General features: G+C 38.7%; 1 protein-coding gene across 1 annotated transcript in view; it reads left to right on the top strand.

Moving 5' to 3' along the window:
* Window positions 1-21,967, top strand: part of LOC111657205 (transmembrane protein 65-like) — a 37,275-nt gene extending 15,308 nt beyond the window's left edge. The window contains exons 3-8 of the mRNA XM_023409297.2: window positions 2,248-2,292; window positions 5,032-5,099; window positions 6,315-6,369; window positions 12,375-12,417; window positions 18,614-18,719; window positions 19,486-21,967. Of these exons, the coding sequence (XP_023265065.1) occupies window positions 2,248-2,292; window positions 5,032-5,099; window positions 6,315-6,369; window positions 12,375-12,417; window positions 18,614-18,719; window positions 19,486-19,635 (467 nt within the window). The 3' untranslated portion in view covers window positions 19,636-21,967. The remainder of the gene's footprint in view (window positions 1-2,247; window positions 2,293-5,031; window positions 5,100-6,314; window positions 6,370-12,374; window positions 12,418-18,613; window positions 18,720-19,485) is intronic.
* Window positions 21,968-22,278: the final 311 nt, after the last annotated feature.

Raw genomic sequence — 22,278 nt, 5'->3', positions numbered from 1 at the left:
AGTGTTTGTCTAGAAGGAAACCAGAAGTATGTTTTCTACAGTTTGAGACAATTAATTGGTTGGTTTCTGCAGAAAAAGCATCAAAGCCGACACAAGAACACAGAGGCGTGAATACTGAGACAGAGCCATATTGTTTAACCCTCCCCCACCCACCTTCACCTCAGTAAATCACCAATTTGACTGACCTTCGCACATCTGATACTTGTTGGAGCTCATTAGGAAATAGAAAAAAGTTTTAAATGTTATTTTCTTTCGAAAACTCTTTTTCTATTTCCGAATGAGCATTTCTCATACCCCAAGCGTGTCTAATAATGTCTTTTTGGTTGTACAAACGAATATTAGCGAGTTTTCTGTCTGTAAGTACTGTGTAGGGATTTAACTTTTGTTAGTTAAACTCTGTTTATCAACCTACCAAGACCAATAAAAAATTTACAAATGTTTAAATTTAAAACTAGGTATACTACCTCTGCTACCACTGGTAGTTGACATACATAGAAGTTGGTAAGTTATGTACAAATATTAGCGTCATATGACATCTGAGAATGATTCAGCAGCAGGTGTTTGGATGGAGGTTTCAGTGAGAAAAGTAATGCAGTTGAGGCAGGAGTTGGCTCACTGATGAGCACAGGAGGATCATTGAAAGCCTTTAATTAAATCCTAAAACATCCCCCGTATGAGTGATTAATAGCAAACAAATGTGGTGGTTAATCACCAAAGCCATTCATCTTCTACGGAGAGGATCCTCATCTCTGCCAGTTACCTCCTGTCTTGCAGTGGGATAGTTGATGTTTTTGTAGCAAAAAGAGGATTTTGTGAAACCTGCGAAATGAGATAACAGCTGTGACAATGCTCATGGGGAAACTAGAAAAAGAGAGAACATTTCATTACGGCCTGTAAAATGCTCAAGGAGCTGCGGATGAAGGCAATGACGAACCTGAATGTGACAACGGACATACTGTGTGTTAGCATATATACTGAACGTATCAGCAGTTTCATTTTTCCTGCAGCGCTAATAGAAGTGCCGTTACTGAGATGAACAATTGTCTGTTGTTGTGTCAGCAACATGAGCTGCTGGCTGAACTGAAGTGTAGTAGGAAGCTTGTAATGTGACACTGACTCCTGACTGGAAAGGAGGAGGTGAGCAGGTGATGGGAGGGGAAAGCAGACAGAATGAAGGAAAGAAGGCAGATGTTTTTGTTTTTGTGTTGTTGTTCTTTTCTTTGCGTTTACAGGCTGAAGTCTGATGTAATAAAGTGGTTTATTTTGCCATTTTTCTGCATAATTTGATCCAAAGTATTTAACATGAAAAGATTTCCCTGAGTTGATACTTGGTGATTAAAGCTTTCCTCCCAGAAAAAACATTTGGATTACGGCATTTGCTCTCATTTTAACTTGTATTAACCTCTGTTGGGATTGTGCATGTGGGAGTGTGTGCATGTGTGTGAATACACACACCTGTAAGAGATGGAGCAGACTTCATTATGTGGACTATCATTTCCACTGACCTCACAGCGATAAACTCAATTTCACAGAACCCTGAAGAGGAAATGATCCTGTCTTGTGTCTTCAGCTTTAAACCAATGTAATTATCTCTAGTCTTACACTGTTACACTTCACAGTTCAGTGACTGAAGCTACATGGCGCATCCAGTCTGACACTTATTTTACTCTGCATCCTCCCATCACACATAGGTGATAGCTCTTTAACTTTAGTGTCACAGTGTCAAAGAATTGTGATTAGATTACAATGAAGTAATTTTATTTTCATCCTTCTCATGTCAGATGATTTTATCGCATATGAAAGCAGAAAAAAACAGTTTTTCACACCCTGTATCTTTGCCTCCTTTTCGTTGTGTCTCGTTGTCATCACACACACGCACACACACACACACACACACACACACACACATATACACAAACTATTTATAATAAGCGCGCAGGCAGGCCTCCTCTGAGAGCCAATTGGCACCTTTGTCCCCATCTGTGTCTCACTCTGAGGAAATGGCGACAAGGGAGACGCTCTTTACTCCTCTTCCTCTTTGACTTCCTTTAATCTCCTCTGACACATTGCTAAAATTTTCATCCTCACTCCCCCTCTCTCTGTTTTTTTCCTACTTTTCTTACTGTGTTCAAAAGATCCTGACTGACAGACCTTCCCATTTGAGACCTATCTGACATTTATGCCGCTTTTTTCCCTCTGTGGAAAAACTGGCCAAAGGAGATTCATTTTGTCCTCTTTTCTTTTCAGGGCAGTTGGAAATTGCACCACCTACTGCAGCACAGTTGAGATATGGTAAGAAGGTTTTTTTGAAATTTTGATTTGTATGTGTATTTCATTATTTTTGTTTATAGAGGGTTGGGGTGATTAGATGAGCACATAGATCTGAAAAATGCTTATTAACCTTGCAACATGACAGCTTGGATTGATGTCCCTCATTTAGCCTTCAATCAACCAGGATGATTAATGGTCAGTCTTAATTATAATTACTGAGCATTACTGAGGATTGTTTTGGTTCATACTGCATACTTTGTTTCCATGATGCCCCCAAAGCAAAGGAAAACACATGCTGTATATGGACCTGGCTAATAGGAACATGTTTTCCATGAACAGATATTGCATTAGTTATTGAGCCTGAAACAAATTGATAACCAATGATAGAATGACAAATAGAAAACAGTCTAACAGTGTGTGACAAGCTTTAAAATTTAAATTTAAAATATATAATCCTTTGATCAGCAGGTTTTTTTGATTGAGTAATAAATGTTTAAGATAGGATAAGATAGATGAGTGTAGCCAAGTATTAACTGCACTTACTTTAAATCAGACTTCCACAGATAAGAACATATTGGTGTATGGCGTGATTCTTGTCTGTCATATGAGCTTGATCATCACTGAACATGTTCTGGAAAACGAGTTGGAACCCTGAGACTGAACATTAAAGGAATGTGTAGCAAGTATGTTCGCATGTTTGTGATGCGAGTGAGTTTCTGTCTGAAGAGGCTCAGTATAGAACGATGTGTTTCGGATCAATTGTTACTACAAATGTAAGGTCAAACACACACATGCAATCCACCTGCACACAAAAACACAAGAGGACTTATGCAGGCATCCTTCACCCTACGGTGCTGAGTTACTGACATGACCTCAGAGGCTTTCTAACCTTCTCCTCCTGTTGCTGCTGTTCGGACGTCTACTGGACCTAGTTCATATCATCTTGTTTTTTTGGGGTTTTTTTTTTCACAGTATACATTTATCATCCTTGTGACTATAGGCAAAGACAGAGACAGCTCAGTTCTTTCTCTTGCTGTGATGAAATGTTGTTTTTCCTGCTCTGGCTCCTCAGTAAAGATAACACACCGAGTGAAACTTTAAAGGAAACGTAGACTCAGCCGGCTGACAGTGATGAACACAGCACACATGAATTTCCTCAGCACAGCAAAGCCTTTGTGTCGTGCGTGTTGTTGCCTCTTTTTTTTTTTATCTTACTTGGAGTTGCACATGTTGATGACTTCTGTGGAAAAAATGTCATGACTTTTCATCACTGTAAAAACAGATCAGTTTTTTTTTTGTTTGGTGAAAACAATGAACACTAAAAAGCCATTTTGTCCTCAAAGGGCTTAAATGTGTAAACAGGTTATTGTAGCCTGGAAGAACTGCAACATGGGAGATAAAGGGTTCTTGTCATCCAAGCTGTATGGACAGTTTCTGAGTAGCAACATAACCTGCTGTCACTACATTGCACCAGTTAACGATGATTTTATAAAAGGGTACGAGAGAAACAAGAGACAAAAGGCCCAAACAAATGTCTTCTGTCACTTACTGCAGAGACTTGATATCACCCTTATGTTCTAGTTTTATTTGTGCAGAGAAGCATCCACACCAAACACCGAGATTTGACTTGACACGTTTCTGTACGGAGAGATGGAGTTCTCTTCAAAATTCACAATTACCCCTGTAGTATTAAAGTAGTCTGTGTTTCACACGAGTGAGTAGGTGTTTTGTGTAGCGAGGCTCAAACTGCAGCAGAGAGACAGCTGTAGAGAAGAAATTAAGTGTTCAGGAGCGCTTGTGCTTTAAGCCAACACCTTTCTGCAGATCAGTTACTTGAACTAGACTGAACTTCACTTGAACTTCAACTAGAAGAGACTGGACTTTCCTCCGGCTGTGGATGACATTTGAAACAGCACCAACAGTACATTACACTGTATATTACATCTACGCACACACACACAAACAGGGATAAATACATTATATAGAAATATTTACATTCCAATAACTTTTTTTTTTTTTTTGCTCTGAAAAAGATGTTTGATATTAATGACACTTTTTACACAAAATATCAAAGTTGAACTTCAGTCTTTTTCATTGTCACAGATGAAACCTTTTTTCAGTTTAGGATTTAAGGCTTTATTTATGTTTCTCTGCTGCCTGTGGGTTTTAGCTTAATGTATTATCTCACACTTACATGTAGCTTGTTTTATAAGTCATATACTGAGCCTAGGGGTTAGGAAATTGGAAAACATGTTCTTTATCTTGTGGCTTTGTACAACATTGGCACAATGTAGCTAAACTGAGGTTACGTTAACGGTTGAGGTTAAACATAGCTACCACTACCTCGGACATTTAGACTGATCTTATAAAGCATTACGTTCATTAATAATATATTTTCTGCTACATTTTGTACCAAGAACATGGATTCAACTCAAATCTGCATACTACAGTATTTTGCAGCTGTATTTGTTGCATGTTTCCACACTTTCATCTCTTATAGCAGCATATAAAAAGTATGTATGAATAATAATTGTATCTATGAATAGTCTCAAGACAACAGCAGCTTCATAGAATTAATTTTCCTTTAAGTACACAAATGTTTTATGTCTAGTGAAACAGTGCTTTTATATCTTGTATCTTCTGTGTTTGTTTTCATTATGTTCTGCAAGGTTTGATTATGTCTAATGTATGTAATCTAATCTGCATACCCTCTTTATTTTATCTGTTGGGGATTTAGTGTTTGTGTTTGTTATTTTACAGTTTTGCTGCACAATGCACTCCCTTTTGTTGGATTCGGATTTCTGGACAACTGCATCATGATTGTTGCTGTAAGTATCAGCTTCATGCAGAGCTGTGGCCGCCTGCAGCTCAGTGCGTACAGAGATTTATTCAGTGTTCGGAGTTTGATTTCCACAGAGGGTAACTGTGCATAAAGAATATGTTGTATGTGCTCACGTCACTGCAGGAAACTTTGGACAGAAGCATCTAGGGAAAACGAGAAAAATGAATCATTGAATTGTTTGTTTGATGCTACTATATATTTCCTGTTTTCTCTCTGTCATTGTACAGCAAACTGTCTGTCATCTCTGTTTCTCTGTGTTCTTTTCTCTTTGTCTTTTTATTCAGTACATTGCTCTTTAGGGAATCTTTGCAAAGTTGCTCAGATAATGAAATCTAAACCCAGGGGGAAGTGAATGGGGGAAGAGAATGAAAAGTAATCAATTTTCTGACTTAATTTAAAGTCTGATTGCATAACGGGGTTATTTATTTTTAACACAAGATGATGAATTCTTATGGGGCTTTCGACAGGGATGTAGGAAGAGAAATTGTGTGAAAAAAAATGTGTACTAAAGAGAATAAATCTTAATGGAACATTATGAAATGCCTTGCTTTGCCCCAAAACCCATATACTGTAAGAAAAAATAAGAATATTTAGACCACTCTACTGTTCTGCTCTTTTTAAAGAGGGTTCATCAAACCCATGAAGAATTAAATCAATACATAATCACACTTTTGGGCTGGATTCTACTGGTCTGTGAAAAGTTTGTGCATTTATTAAAATTGTATTTTAATAAACTATACAGGCCTGACTGTGTTCATGTTTCCAGAGCCTTCCCTTTATTTGTTACTTGCAGTCCAGACTGAGAGAGAAACTCATGCAACTTGAAGATCCCAGGCTGCTTTCCATTTTGTATGAGGTCTACACCAAAGCCAGCAAACTGTAAACAGAGACACAGAAAGCTTCTATCTTAAAGTCTTAAAAAGCAGCATTTAAAGTCAGAAGTACAGTAGTACAGACTCTGATTAGAGACTGCAGTTGGACAGCGGTGACCATGTAACTTTGCTATGGCATTTTGGATAAGCTATGTAAGTCAGAAAGTAAAGAGGAGAATGAAAATATCTCCATTATAGGGAGGAGGTTGTCAAAACTAACGATTGAAATAACGTGACATCATGGATCACAAACATGTTCTCCAGATTATGATGCACAGATGTTGTAAAGTTAGCATCATATAATCTGTACATTTGTGTTCATTTCCCAGGGCACGCAGATTGAGTTATCCATCGGCGTTATCCTCGGCATTTCAACTATGGCAGGTATGAAAAATGTCAAGATCTTAATGTTTTGATTTTTTTTTTTTTCAAAAGCATGTGTCTTTTGTGTGTATGTTTTTGTTCTGAATGCGCAGTGCCAGTGAGTGTATTTTCAATATTTTTTTTCTGATTGATACCCATAACCTTGATTTTTTTTTTATTTTAATTGACATCCTTTATTTTCTCTTTTAAAAACATAAAAAATGATTGAGGGTTTTTGCACAATGGTAGTAATACCTGCCCTGACAACGCAAGGGAAACGTCCATGTTGCTTGCTGTAAAGCAACTTTGGTAAATTCTGTAAACATGCTTATTGATAAATGAGTTGCATGTCTGTTGTGACATATGGTTCCATGATTTCTCCAGCTTTTTTTTTTAATTTTTAATTAGTCAAATTTAATTTATCATTTAATTGCTCTGGTTACAGACAGGTTTGTTAGATTTGATAGTATTACCTCACAGACTGGTAGGTTCAGAAATACATTTTTACCTGACCAGACTCCAAGTATTGCACCCCGTTTGTATCCCAATGAGAGTGATAATCCAAATCACAGTGGACTCCCACAAAATTGAAAATTAAAAAACGAATAGAAAGAGGCATTTTCATTTTGAATGTCATCAGAAGACTATCTCATCATGACACTTTGACCACTTCATTGACACTAATCCAAAAAAAATAAAGTGAGATAACATTAGAAGAAGGTGAAGCAGAGAGTAAGTGTCTGGCGGAGGGGATAATGAACTAATTATTCATGAATATAATAATACTGTTCACCAGCAGATTAAATGGGTGTAGTAATATCTACTTAGTTCAAAGACGCACATTTGCATTTTAATGTTATCACCTGTTCCAATTCAGTGTGTCTGGAAGAGATGCTGAGGTTAATACATTACAATTAATGTGAATGTAGACAGCAGAGGAGGAATACACTGATGTTAGTCTCAGCTTTGGTGCATGATGAAGCATGAAAACGGTTCCTATTTATGGCATTTGATCATTATGAACAAATGCGGAATGATTGTATCTTTTGGCAAATCCTGTGACCATAATCACCATCATCACTCAGTGAGTATTGAAATGAATTATGCTAATGCACCTGGTATCAACAAAATCCCAATTTATATTGTTGTTGTCAATCATGTCCAAAAAAACCCAAACTTCTACTCCTTCTACTCTTACTCTGCGGATTTTATCTTTCCTCTTGTGATTCTGTTGTTGTTGCCGGTGGTGATATTGGTTGTGATCTTGTTGCTTTTAGCTCAAACTTTCAAACATCAAACAGACTCAGTGAACTGATGGGTCTAAAACACTTGGATGAGTCAAAGCTGATGCTGTAACAGAGCAGAGGAGGGAGAAGCCTGACACTTTCTATGCTGCGTTTCACTGGGAGCTGGAGGGATCCAAATAACTTGACCACTGCAGACGAGAGCAAGGAGAAATTGATCCATGATGGATAAACTGTAGAGAGGTTAAGATTTGAATCTTAACTCTGAAGAGCTTAACGTCTGTCAAAAATGCTTCTGATTTGATCTGCTCATGTAGCTTTCCATGTGAAACGAGGTTTTCAACTTGGGGATTTTGGAGAGATTGTGATCTTGATTAAGCCTAAGGAGCGATTTCAGGCCTGGTGGGATTTATAACCCGAGATTTATCAGGTTGCAAACTCTGGCAGAGAACGTGAAATTCAATTTCAGGCTGGCTTCTAGGAGTTTTACAGGCGGACCCTGTTAGATTTGATAGCAGACCCTGTTATCTTTGTGTGGCAAGATTTTTCAGACCAGGTTTGACAGTGAGTCAAAATCCCCTTAAATTAGTGATTTGAAAAAATGTATAATAACTACCCAGGAGCCCACACAGATACCGATAGATAAAACAACAGAAGCAGCTTCTGTTCTTTTTCTGAAGCCTTTCACAGCCTCTGCCGACTTTCTATCACCCAGACTCCATTTTCACAGCAGTTGTTCTGTTACTCATTCCTGCTACATCAGGGACATTCGGTGGTCTGCAAATCAAAAGGCTAGAGTTATCTAACCCAGTCTAGAGTGATTTAGCACTAGTGTCAAGTCCACCAGTCACACATTTTCCTAGGAGGCAAACGTATCTCAGCCGGCTCGGTTGAAGATGGAGACAGCCTCGTTAGAAAATGGTCTGCTACTGAGTTGATCTAATTACATAATTTAAACAGAGGTAATGATGTAAAAACCTTCAAATAGGATTAAATCCATAAAAAAAAAAAACCTACAGCTCAAGTTATTAAAACACAAAATCGCCTTACTCTGCTGAGACTCGCCTTCAAGGACCCAGATTCTTGTTATTGTATTAATATGTTTTCGTACAGATCTTCTAACTTTTAAGAGCCTAATGAGGATGAGTCTGCTTGTGTTTTGTGTAGCTGTACTTGTGTTTTCTGTTGAAAAAAAAAGCTGCAGTTATAGTTAGACATTGCTCATACAAAGGTTTCCATTTCTCAGACTCTGAACATTATGACCTACAAATTATAGCTGGTAGGTAAGCCTTGCAGACAAGAGCACGAGACACCAATAAAAAATTTCCACTGTCTCACATTTGTTATTTCACATTGTTTCACGGCCCGTTTGTCCACCAGTAGTCACTGGCGCAGACAGTATCTCTGGTTTACCTTCACGAGCAGAAAGTTTTGGAAAGTTGTTGTGAAACAAAGATCATAAAGTATGTGATGAAAAGAACAGGAAATCTAAATCTTTCTTTTTTTGGCCAAATGTTTATGATATTAATTTCTATCCAGAAGTAAAATACTACCAACAAAAATATTTACAGGAACTGTCTCTTGTATGGTAATCAGTGTGTGTGGATGTGGCTGAATCTGATGCAGAGCTCAGTGAGAGGCAGAGAGAACAGTGACTTGTGGCAGTTAGCTGATCTTGGCCTGTAATTAAATTTGAGCAGCTGGACCACAGAATCGAGCCTGAGGGGATCTCCATTACATCTGCCTCCTCGGGGGCTTGTACAGAGATTTGATGTGTTTTATTACCACATCATCATCTCAGTTTTAATAACCGTAAAGCTTTAACTTAACTAACCTAACTCTAAAAGCTAACCAGTTCAGTTCCAGGGTCCGTCAGGCTCATCAGGTTTATCCTCTTCTCTGAGAATTCATGCTGCCTGCTCATACAAGTCCATGAGGTCCTTACACAGTTCTCCATTCTGAAACATTTTCATTTGTACTGTTTCCAGTTCATTAAAATGATCATTTTGGCTTATATTAAGGCCAGTGCAATATTTGGTTGCTCATTTTCACCCCTGATGTACTAGTTATTGGACAAGATCCGATATCAGTATTAAAGAGACATGACTTATTTTCAGTAATATCCAACCAGAACATAACAAGAGGACAGTGCCATAACAGATGCATTAGTGTGCTGTCTACTTCACAATCATGCCAACACAGTTTGGATCATGTGTGATCAATCTTCTTCAATGTGCAGGGCATTTAAAGTTAATTAGCATCCTCATTATTGTAGAGAGAAATTTTGACTCGTGTTCATTCCTCTCTATCTAAATGTCGAAATGTTCATTTTACTGTGTGCTGCAGCCAGTTATTTAGTTATGTTATTTGTTGTGCGGTGCACATACACATGCCCAGCACACTTTGACTTTCAAATCACCTAAAAAGTACCATTGTTGTAGTGAATACGACTTATTACATTGCAAACAAAGAAGAACCAAATCTGCCACAACGGTTCCCTGTTTAATGCACAGCTCAAGTTTTCAAATCTTTAATCATCCATCCAGAAAAACTGAAGGACATTGTACTTAAATGTGAAAAATATAACATGGAATTCATCATCAATCTTTATCATTTAATCACATAACAATTTCTCCTCGTGGAGACCATCTTATTCAACGAATTACAGTCTGAGACTGACTGAGATCCTGCCCAGGGCAAACATTTTCTTTCCTGTTGAATAATACCAGAACAATCTCCTTATTTAGCACAAATCTACTGTGTGTTTTGGCACCAACTGATTGGCTAAGAATTACAAACTTGCCTTGACTTCCCTTGTTGTTGCCCTGCCTCTCTCATCCAAAGCTCTTCCCGCAGTACAACAAGCTTACATCACTGATTACAGCCAAATACAACTAACCCACAACTTATTAACATTGATGCTTTGTTGCAGCAGGCAGCCAGGCAAGTCTCTCCTCAGTCTCACCATACGTATGTCTGCTGGGAGTAAACAGTAAACAACACTTTTTCACATCGTGGCACATAGAAATTTTCCCTAATTAGACTGCAACACTCGAGTCTTATCTGAATTCCTCTGTGCTGACTAACGTGGGTGCTTTGTTGATGTATGATGTATGAGATTATCAGTTGGCAGAAAGTAACTGCAGCCAGTGGACACTTTTTTGGATATGTTATTTACTGTTTGCAACCATTACCACATTTACATCTGGCATTAAAATGCATTTATGGTGATCAGATTGCAATCAGATAGTGCAGGTGTAAATGCATCCAAGATGCATTGAGCGTGAATTGTGATCTGATTGGCCAGGAAAACATTGTTACCACATTGAACACAAGTGTAAATGCAATTGCGTTATAAATTCAGATACAACCACCCAGTCTTCTAACAGATTTACATCTGGCATTAAAATGTGTCTGGTATCCAGATTGTAAATGGAGTCCTTATGGCTACACCAGCTCAAAGATCAGACTGAAGCACTGAACACTTCCTGCCAGAGTTAGATGGAGATTGAGCCTTAGCAGAGATGGCAATGCTGCTTTCAGTTCCCCTGAGGGTTTCTGTGCTCTGAACAATACTCTGATCTCAGGGTCATGTACGATAGAGGGAACACAAGCAAAGCAGTTTTTATTCTCTCTTTTAGGAGCAGCTATTACAGGAACAGAAAGCAGAATCCTTAAGGCAATGTCTCCTGACTCCTGCTCTCCCACTCTCTCCACCACTAACAACTTAGCTTAGTGACAGAGACCAGAAAATATTCAGGCATAGTGACACTTGGTTCCTCTCCGTGTTCCTGTTTCATTAGTTATTTCACCATCCCCTCATCCTCTTCTCCTTGGGCACTTTGTCAAGTGCTACTCTGCTACTCTGCATTATTCATGTGAAGTTATGAGGCTCAGGGAGCGAGTCAACAGTGATATGGGCTTTAGCAGTGCATCTGCCTCATTAGTCAGCCCACAATGCACTGTGGTTGTCCATCATGTCCTGTGCAACATGGTAGAGTTAAGCAGTGTGTGGTTATTTTAAAAAAAATTACTGACCCATAATTAATTTTATATTTAGAAATAATTATTGGCCTTTATGGTTATTCATAGGATAAATAATCAATAATACATTTCTGGTTCAAACATGCTGCCTCTTGCTTCTTGCTCCTGTCCTCTGTAATGCAAGAGGCCACTCAGAGACTGATGTTGTAATCTCGTCAATCACCAAAGGGAAGTAGAGGAAGGCAGGTGAAGATAATTGAGGTGCTTGTCCCTCTCCAGCTCCTCACCCTCAGTTACAGATACATGCTTTAATAAAGGCGTGTCAGTATAGTTCGAACAGGACACTGTATTTCTGCTGCTGTATGTAGACTACCCCTACCATGTTTGTACATTGTGTGCAGCTCACCAGCTTTTATTCAGTACACCTTTAGACCCAATGTCATAAAGCGTGACACAAATTACATGTCACTCTGACATACACATACACAAACATACACAAAGGCAAACACATTAGGTCTATTATCCCACTTTGTGTCAGACGGTTCTTTGCCTCTGTGTCAGCCATTACACCTAACGTATATTGTTATTGAATGGACTAAATTTGGTAACCTTTCAGTGTGAATGATCCTGCTACATGCCTGTGAATGGCAGACAAACAAAAAGTGTGTCATCTTTTTTTCTTTCACATGATGAGAAATTCAGTCTCCAGACAAACACATTCTGTGTCTTGTGCCTTTTGGCTGTCCTCGACTAACTTATTTTGAGATCATGTCTCTTCTCTTCCCACATTTTCTGCAGCTGCTGCCCTTGGCAACCTGGTGTCTGATCTGGCAGGACTAGGGTAAGAATTTCACACACTAACACACCAAAACACACATACTCACACACAAGCACAGGTAGATATTATCCTTGAAGTTCCTGCAAATCATGGCAGGTTGTTGGAGGATAGAAATTCTGATAATTGATAATTATAACAATTATAACCTTTTTTAATTACTTATTTACAACATTAAAGGGTAGAGGTTTACCATTCCACTCTACTCCCTTTAGTGAAGGCTATATCATTAAATTGTTTAGTATTAAACAGTAATTATTTAATTCAGTCTAGAGGAAGATCAGCCTGATCAGCAAGCAAGAAAATGAAATGCAGCCACCAGAGGTTTGTGTCCCTGAGGAAAGAAGGCTGTGGCTTTGCAAAGCGTAAAAGGGATATTACCATGAACAGGGAAAGCCTAATAATTTAAACCTATTAGTGTCATTTTATTAAATCAAAACGGTTTGAGCAAGGTGTGTATAAATGAGGAAAGGATTATGCAGCTTGCCTTAACCGTCCATTTCTGCTCTGGTCTGGTAATGTTCCAGCTTGTTTAATTAAATATTGTGTATTGTGTGTGTTAAACTAGTTATTAACAAATGTAGAAGGTAACCATGTGATGTTGACCATCCCACAGATCATGTTCCCAACCTATATGTAGCTGTAGCTACATAGCCAACTTTAGCATTAACAGCTTTTTACTTACCAGTCTAGAAGAAACGCTGCAAGTTCAGCGTCAAACTTTACTCGCCAAGAGCTGACACCAATGTTAGCTCTTAATTTCCTTTCTTCATTTCTGTCACTTCATTTCCTCTCCAGAAGTTAGCGTGCTAACCAGACAGCATTTTTATGTTCTATTCATTTATTTAATCATACTGGGATTATACTGGATCTTGTTGTACCGGGAGTTGGGAGGATTTTAACCAGCATTATTTACTGCTGGTCTGTAAGCAGTCCAGGTCAAATCAGTCTGGTGAACATGTAATGTACTGAGACAAACTCTTTTTGTTTGTGCGGTATAGAAGGAGGTGTGCATTTTATCCATTATCCTGGTTCTAATACCAGTATTATGTTCTCTTTAAAAAGGGGATGTACAGTACATTCTTATAGCTGAAATACTAAACACCCCAATTTCACAAGATTTAAGAAAATATCCAACCTCACGAAGAAGTAGTTATTATTGAGCCAGGATTGTCTTCTATTGATTGTATTGTTTTGATTCTTCTCCTCTGGCTTCCTTCATTTTTACTTTTTTGTTGTCATAAAGTAAAACAAAACCATGTCCAAAATTATGCTGTGAAAATGAATCAAAACAACAACTACCAGTTCTGACTCTAGCTGCCCAACACAGTTGTGTGCAGCATGTGATCAGGTTTGAGCAATAGAAGCATAATGAGCTCTATGAGAACTGGAAGCTGAATGTTTTTTGTGCCAGAAAAAACAGCATTGTGTCATAGATCCTTTCAGATGATTTTAACAGCTGATGGGGTTCACTGAGCTGATTCATGACTATTTTCCACCTCAGAGCCTCCTAGTGGCGACAGGGATCATTGTCAGGTAAACCTGCTACACGGCCTAAACCAAACATAATATTTATAGTAGCCCTCCAACCATGTATAATCAACATACCGTTACAAATTCTTGCTCCCATTTAAATACAGTAAATCAGAGAATAAACAGGTGAACACCACTGAAACTCTGTTGTTGGCTTTGCACCGTTTCAGTGTGATTGATTACCCAAGTTGTTGTGGCCTCCGCAAATGCTCTCAGCAGACACACTCATACTTCTGCGTCCATGTGTGCGTCTGTGTTTGCCAATCAATCATAATTGTAAAGCGGAGCCCATGTGGCCAGTTTGTCAAGGTGAGAGTCGATTACACCAGACAAGAGAGGTTTCTTTTTTTTTATTTTGATAGATTTACACCAGTGAATGTGGAGGCTGTTTGTCAGTAGTGGCGCTCCTGCAGGTGTCCTTCAAGTGTACACGTATAAACCCTGTGCTTTAGATTACGCTGGGAATCGGTGGCACTTAAGTGGCAGATGAGAGGGTGATACATTCATGGAGGAGGAAGCTCAATTGATTGTTGCTGAGGTTGTGGGTAAACTCTGATCAGCGGTTGACAGGATGAAGAGACCCCAGATGCTTCTTTGCTGCAAACTTGTAGCAGTATTGGTATTTAGTTTGCTCAGATCCACAATGTCCAATTGCAGGTGAACTTCTTGAAAAGTGAATAGTGTTTTGGAGTAGCTTTTGCTCTTCCATGTTAGAGATAGTTGATGACATGGCAGAGTAAAAATCTGATTCCCGTGTCTTTTCATTTTTGCTAAGAATGATCATAATTATACTAACTATGTAGCAAGGCTACAACTAACTGTGATTTTCATCTGCCTTCTTCATTGATACAATGTTCAGAATTGACCAGTTACTTTTGCTTTTGCTTAGCAATTTACATTAATGATAAATAAATGATTAAATTTGTTGTAGATGATTTTTCTGTTGATTGAATGCAGCTCTAGTGACAAAATAACTGAATTATGAGTCTGATGTTGTACCCATACATTTGCATATTTTCTAGGTTGTTTGCTATAATTGGCTTGGATTACATTCTCACTCCTAACAAACAGCGTCGCAGTTCACTTGGAAGAAGATCAAGTTCCCCATTTTCCGACAATCTGGCTGAAGAGACGTTTAGTTAGAATTGTTCTCACCTGCCTAAATGAGCCAAGTTAAAGCTCAAGAGGCTGATTAAATTGTGGCTAATATTCTTGGTGTGAACCTCCATTTAGTTTCCATCTGCTGGAAAGACAAAAAAAAAACTTAATTTGTCTTTCAGAGAACTTTCATTTTGGTTTAATTCAATCAGAATATGACAAAGGCTGTCACACAGAAACCCCCCCAGCACATGTGCCAGTGCTGTACCTTTAAATCACACTGGATGGACTGGAGAAAGAAATTTGTATAAATAAATACATTTCCCACATTACTGATATTTTCTATTAATACTACATTAAATCAGAAGTATAATGAATAAATTCCAGCTATATTTCATCAATCTGTGACTAAGATTGTTATAGAGAATTTCATGTAATTTCCACTTCTGCACTGACGGTTAATGGACAGAGACAGGAAACAGAGGTGAGAGCAGGGCAGAAGGAAGACGACATGACAAATGAAGAAGATGTCAAACAGACAGAAACCCCAGTGTATGTAAACATCACCCTGCTGATCCACCAGAACTCACGGTGAAAGTTGAACACCCAACATGCCTTTCTACAAAGGCACGTTTTCTCAGTCCTGTAAGTGAACAGCACAAATAGATGTAGCTGTCACTACACGATGCCCCTCTAGAGTCCTTTTGGTCAATATTGTAACGATTATGTTGCAATGATTGTTTGTAAATCCTCCCACTCAACGTCTGTTTTCCTCATTTAAGAGACACTGACTGAGCTCTGCTGCTCTGTCTCTCTGCTCTTCTATATGAATTTCCCATATGAGTGTGCGAGTGCGCGTGTGTGTGTGTTCGTGCCTGTGGTGAGCAAGCTGTGCAACTATGTTCATATATGTGTTTGTGTGTGTATGTATTTCATGTGTGTGGGTTCATGCGTAGGTGAATTCGTAACATTTTCCTGCATGTGTGCAGCAAACCAGCCAATTCTTGGTGAAGGCCATAATTTAGCTCGTGAGTCACTCTGAGCATTCAGCCGGTTGTTACTGCCGCTCCTGCCCGTCTTGTTCTCGGCTGCTGTCTGCGTTTCCTATGGCCACAATGCATCAGTGGCTTTCTGGGGCAGACGAGCGGCCCTGAAAAGCATTTATGCATTCGGTAAAGTTAGAGAAAACAGGACAGAAACTTAGAGAAGACTCATTAGTGGGCTCGGGGGAATAAAAACTGGGGACCTGCATTCGAATCCTAGTGGGTCTCTACATTACAACCTTTGCAGTCTGGGATAAATGATAGAATATCACATGACCTTGTATTACAAAAAGCAGCTTAAGGCAATAAATGAATGGATGATTGATAGTTCAACTTTTTTTCAGGATTAACATATAGTGTGATACTTCATTGATCCCCTCAGGGAAAATCTTGTCTTGCTTGTCTTCCTTTAAAGAGGTTTAAAGCCAGTATCTGCTCCTGGGAGGATTCAGTGTTTTGCTCAAGGATGCTTCAGTACGGTGGATGTTTGTTCAAATTATGACTTAATCTGAGTTTATCCTATTGAAGGATATGTCATTGTGTCAGCAGTGTCATTTTAAAACACACCATATTTACCATCAACTGTATCATAAATCGCTGTAACATTTTTGTTCCTTATAGGTTATCTTTCATCACTATACTTTCAGTAAATTTCATCATTTCAGTTTTTGAAAACTGCCGTGTTTTGCTCGCCGATGCAGACCTGATTTCTTTTGCCTTCTGCTGTTGCAAGTGTGTGAAATATTTGGACAGAATTTGACTTGAAGGCAGGAGTGTCTGTGTGATTGTGCAGTACGCGCCGAACTAATCAGACGTCTTATACAGCAGGCAGTATTTGGATTGATGAGGAGTTTGTTTCATAGATCCAAAGAGAAAACAAAACAGTTGAAACAAATGCAGCATGTTCCCTCATATTATGTGTCGTTTATCTCAATTTGACATTCGTTTTATGAGCAGAATTGAAAAGGAATACACGCAGTGCATTTCCCTGACTTGTCAAACCAGAGACGCAATCCTGCCCCCTGTTGCCATCATGGAGTTTGACAACATTATTATTCATCTGCCACTGTGAAATCAGTGTAAACGCTGGAAAAATGATTATCTGTCCTTATTATGTGTAATTTATATGTAAGAAAGTTTCTTATTTCTACTATTTTCTCTTCTATGATGAAATGCTATGGGCTTCAGGCTCACACACACACATACACCTGTTCCTCTCCTTTTCTCCTTATCTTTCTTTTAAATATGATACTCAGTACTTATCAGTCCCTTGACTCAACAGCTCCAGCTGCAGCTTATTTGTGTGGGCAGTGAACTGAGGATCCATTAGTGCCAGTGACTGAACCAGACCTGGGCCAACATATTGACGTGAATTCCTTTTCTCACCCTGGAACTGCATGACATGCACATGCACAGTTTTTTAAATGTGATCTGTTTTTATTCCTCTTGCCAGAAGCGCAGGTCTTGTGTGCTATACATGTTCTGAACATGTTCTTTTTAGTTGCAACAACTTTCTGATTTGCCAAAAGACATCATGAAATTTCAGTTCTGTCTTGTTATTAAATTTGGATAATTTGACTATAAATATGGCCGGAAGTAATATTGTTCTTGATGTAGTCCAGTGACTTCATCCATTTGTGGACATATGACTGATGAGTTTCAAATGTTACTGTGTAACTCAGCGAACACTGTTCTCAATCCTCTGCAATCTGTCTTCATTCTGTCAGCTGTGTAAAGTGTTGAACAGTGCTAGAAATGATTTTATTAAATCACACTGAAGGCTTCCTCTCTCTCTCTCTCTCTCTGGTATTAGAACTGATATTTGACATCCTGCTGGGTTTTACGACAGATGGCAGCAACAATGAGCAGATTGGAACATTAATTTGCCGATTTTATTTTGTTTGCTGTTATTATTGATTACTTAGGTTGTTAACTTTGAAGACTTTGCCCTGAGTGGGAAAGTGTCATTCCATGGGTGGTTTAATGAATCATGACGTGTAATGCAGAGAAATATCAAGAGGAGGCTATTATGTGAAACAGCAACAAAGTGAACATGAATACGCAGCTGTAAATTGAATCTATGAACAAATTACAGAAATGGCCCCTAGCCTGAACAAACACAATCTCAACATGGTGTGTGCCACATTTATCTGAATGACACATTTTTCTTTCACTAATGTTTTCTTTTTTTTTTTTTTGAGTAAGTCATTGTGGCCATGTTTCCTTTGCCATTCTTTTTCTTAACATTTGAATAAAATCTGAAGCTTAGAGCCGAGGGCTTCTCACTCAGAGATATTCACACCTCATAAGACTAAAATGAGGAGATACAGAATTTATATGATGCAACCAGTCACATGTTTCTATTGCTGACCTTCATGTCTACCACGTCCCTCTGCAACTTTTCTCATGAAATGTCACAATGAAAGAAGGTTAAAATTAAAAAAAGACAGGATAATTTATCACCGTCTCTCACAGCGCCTTCATGGTTCACTGAAAGGGAGTGATTAATTGTTGCTCCCTCTCTTTAGGCTGGCAGGTTACGTGGAGGCCTTGGCGTCTCGGCTGGGGATGCAGATTCCTGACCTGAGCCCAAAACAGGCCGATATGTGGCAGACCAGAGTCAGCTGTCACGCGGTTGGTACCATTATCCCTCACTAAAGCACTTAACCCCATCTTTGCTCTCCTAATGTGAAAAACTCAGACTTATGAACACTCAAACACAAACCCAATCAGAGTGGATATTAATGAATCTGCTGCGTGTTGATGGGTTCCATTTATTATCTAATGCATTGTAAACATCAAACCAGGTCAAGTCTTTGTACTGTGATGTTTCTGTGATGTGCTTTTTCCATCACACACTCATTCTGCAAGGAAATTAGACCTGAATAATTTTTAATGCACTGTGACTGCTGAAGTGTGTAATGTAATTAGTTTTAATTGGCTTCAGTGATTATTGCAGCAGTAAAAGGTTACCGGCTGGTTGTAAAAGGTCATGCCGATTCTGACATAAGGGGAAATGTTTTATTTTTTTTATTTATTAGAAAAGATGTCAAAGTGTATTTGGAAATCAATGTGTCAGTCTTTAGACATTTAGAGTAGTGGTTTTCTGGCTTGGTAATCTTTCCTTGCAGCAGGCCAGGTGCTACATGAAAGGATTTAGTACAATATAATGATGATAAAGCTTCCTTGTGCCTTTGCAAATGTAGACCAAACTGGAATAAATGATGAGGAAAGCAAAGTATAATAAAAGACAGAGTCAGGTCACCTTGGTTAAAAAGTCACCTCTGAGCCAAATATAACAGGATTATTTGCTGGAAGTTTTTTATCTGGATGATTTAAAACATAAGTTCTTGAAATGTGTTCTGTCAGTATAATCTTACTTTCTTTCATCTGTGTTTAGGGCAAAGCCATTGGTGTTGGCATCGGCTGTATCCTGGGCATGTTTCCTCTTCTGTTCTTCAAGGACGATGATGAGAAGAAAGATGGCCAGACGGAGGCGAAGGAGAAAACACAGTCGCCACCTGCTCCAACAGAGAGCAGCAAAAACTGAAAACTGACAACTTGCCGGAGACAAATACTATTTGGAATCCATTCGAATACTTTAAACTTGGACTGATTGGCCTTGCCTGGTGGACTGGTGTGTATGGAAATGTCACTGAACCCCATACAGTGTAATCACTGGGTACTTCACTTTCCAAGGCTGAATCAAACTGTCAAAGGTATTCTGAAGAGGATTTTAAATATTATTTGATTATGGACTTTTTAACTGAAGCACAGGGACCTGACTGTCTCTTGAAGAGACATGAGACCATTGATTCATTGGACTGCTGCTACTTCAACTATTGCACCGTAACCTCACCTTGTTTTGACTTGACTGACACAGGCTGAAATGCATTCATCTAACACACACTGCAGTGGCCTGTTTCTCTGCTCTACTCTGAGTCTTTTGACTGGAACAAAAAAAAAAAACCAGATGACTCGCGACGTTTATGTGGCGTATAGGTGAAATGAAAGTTAGGGCTCCCTGAAATATCACAACAAAACTTTGGAATCAATGCAAGTAAACAAAACATTACCAGAGCTGATTCAGAAAAAAAAAAAAAAAAAAAAAAGTTTCTCTCATGGCATTTTGACGTTGAAGCTTTCTTGTATATTGTCAGAAATCCTGATCATTAATAGATCAAGACTGAACGAAGAGCCATGTCATCGAACAGTGTTACAAGTGTTAAAAAACATGTTAAAGGACTCTCCTGTGCTTCCTCAGTCAATCAAGTTTTTGAGGGTGGTAAGTCAAGGAGAGAGAGTCACATTTGCATATTAAGATTCACCATCCCACATTCAGTACATTACTTTTCAGTTTTGCAAGTATGCCTGCCTTTTGATGATGTCAGAGTCTTAAAACGTCAAAGCCAACATCCTGCATCATCCTCGCTCCATGACCACCAGTTGGCAACTTATGTTGAGACAACAGGTGGTTAAAATACGTAACACTTGCTAGCTGCTTCTTTGGAATTTTGTGTTTGTTGTTGGTGATGACCTTTATGTTTTTTTTTTATATACTTGATATCCCCCACAGTAGTAACATGCAGAAAATATCTCTCATGTATACCTTATGTAACCAGGTGGATGCAGTTCTACAAAACTTTTTAAAGAACAGAGCAGTTGAGCAGGAGGGAGAGAAACGCAGAGAGGCAGAGGGAGGAAGAGGAGCTGTGGCACAAAGATAAGAAATGCCAGCATTGAACCACCTGAGACCTCTGTCCCATTTGCACTGACCCTCTGGCTGCAATACCGCATGATTTATCTCCTCCTGCTCTGTACCAGCCCGACCTGCAGCCGAACTCCAAAGCACCTCTTCCATGGTGAGATAGCACCGGACCTCTAATCCAGTTTCTAGTAAATTATAAGAGATGGTTGTTACCCTGTTTTCATTCTGTGAAAAAGCTGTGATTGCTTTTTACTGTAATACTAACGCACAACTGCATTTCTGCCTGTACCTCGACGATAATGTCTCTGCTCTACTGCCCTCCACTGGTCATTGGAGGCAGTTATCTTTCAGTTTGGTAGAACTGCTACCACCATAACACATAGTTCTAGTTAATTACCTGTTTGCTTTCCCTGTTTAGTATTCAAACCCCTCAAAGTCTAGCTATAATTAATCACTTTATCACTCTATAATTATTGCTCTTAATCGATATGCAAGCTAGATAATCTGCAGCATCTGCTAGACATGAAACACATTGACAGGAAAGATATATTTGGGATGATAGGGCACTACCATCCATCCATGGCTTCATTCAGCTGTCACTGATTTCCTCATTTATCTTTTTAAGTTTTTTTGTCACCTGCTTGGCACAGGTGGCTCGTCTCAGCAGCAGAACTGCAGATTGTGATAAATTTGTTTAGCAGTTGAAATGAAAGGAAGCAGCTGTCATGTCACTGAATGGAAATTCCTCTCAAAAAAATGTCTTTATTTTTGTTATAATGTTCAGACTCGTACTCATGTATGTTCTCAGTGTATACCCTCTTTATCTCAAAGGACAATGTTAAGAAAAAGACATATTTGTACGCACAAAAACACCTTTGTGAATATGTTTTCACTAGCAATCTCTAACAGGAAAGCTCAACTTTGCAGCTGATCGCTCTCTGTTACAGTCCATGACTAAACTAACCAATCATGCTCTAAAAACTTGACTCTCACAAAGGAGATTTACCCTGTATAAGATTGTCCTAGTTAATTATAATGTGGGTAACAGTGATCCCAAACAGTGATGAAAATGTACAAAGAATTGAACATATTTATGTAGTTAGGATTTTTGTTGTCATTGCCTGATTTCCACCTTGCATGCACTGCTAATAAAAAAACCTATTGTACATGTTTACTTCGTAAAAAATAATTAAAAAAAACTTGAGTATGCTCTAAAATGATGCACTGCAGCAGGATATGAATCACTTTAGTGAGAAAATACGAGTAACTCAGGCTGGATTCACATGCAAGAGATTCATATATATACAGTATATATATATATTTTATGGCTGTCTAAACTGTTAAAAAACACAAACACTCGTGTTTCCCTTTTTAGACAGCCAGCGATTATCATAAATAGCTTAAACACAGGATTGTCTGTTTTTATGTTGCCTTGCAAAGGCTTTTGCAGATTGGTAACAGCTCTGCTGGGGTGGTGTTGAGGGT

Source organism: Seriola lalandi, unplaced genomic scaffold, assembly GCF_002814215.2.
Source record: "Seriola lalandi dorsalis isolate HSWRI2012SDOR001 ecotype SW California unplaced genomic scaffold, Sedor1 jcf7180002054387, whole genome shotgun sequence".
Lineage (NCBI taxonomy): Eukaryota > Metazoa > Chordata > Actinopteri > Carangiformes > Carangidae > Seriola > Seriola lalandi.
This window is presented reverse-complemented; position numbering and strand designations above follow the sequence as displayed.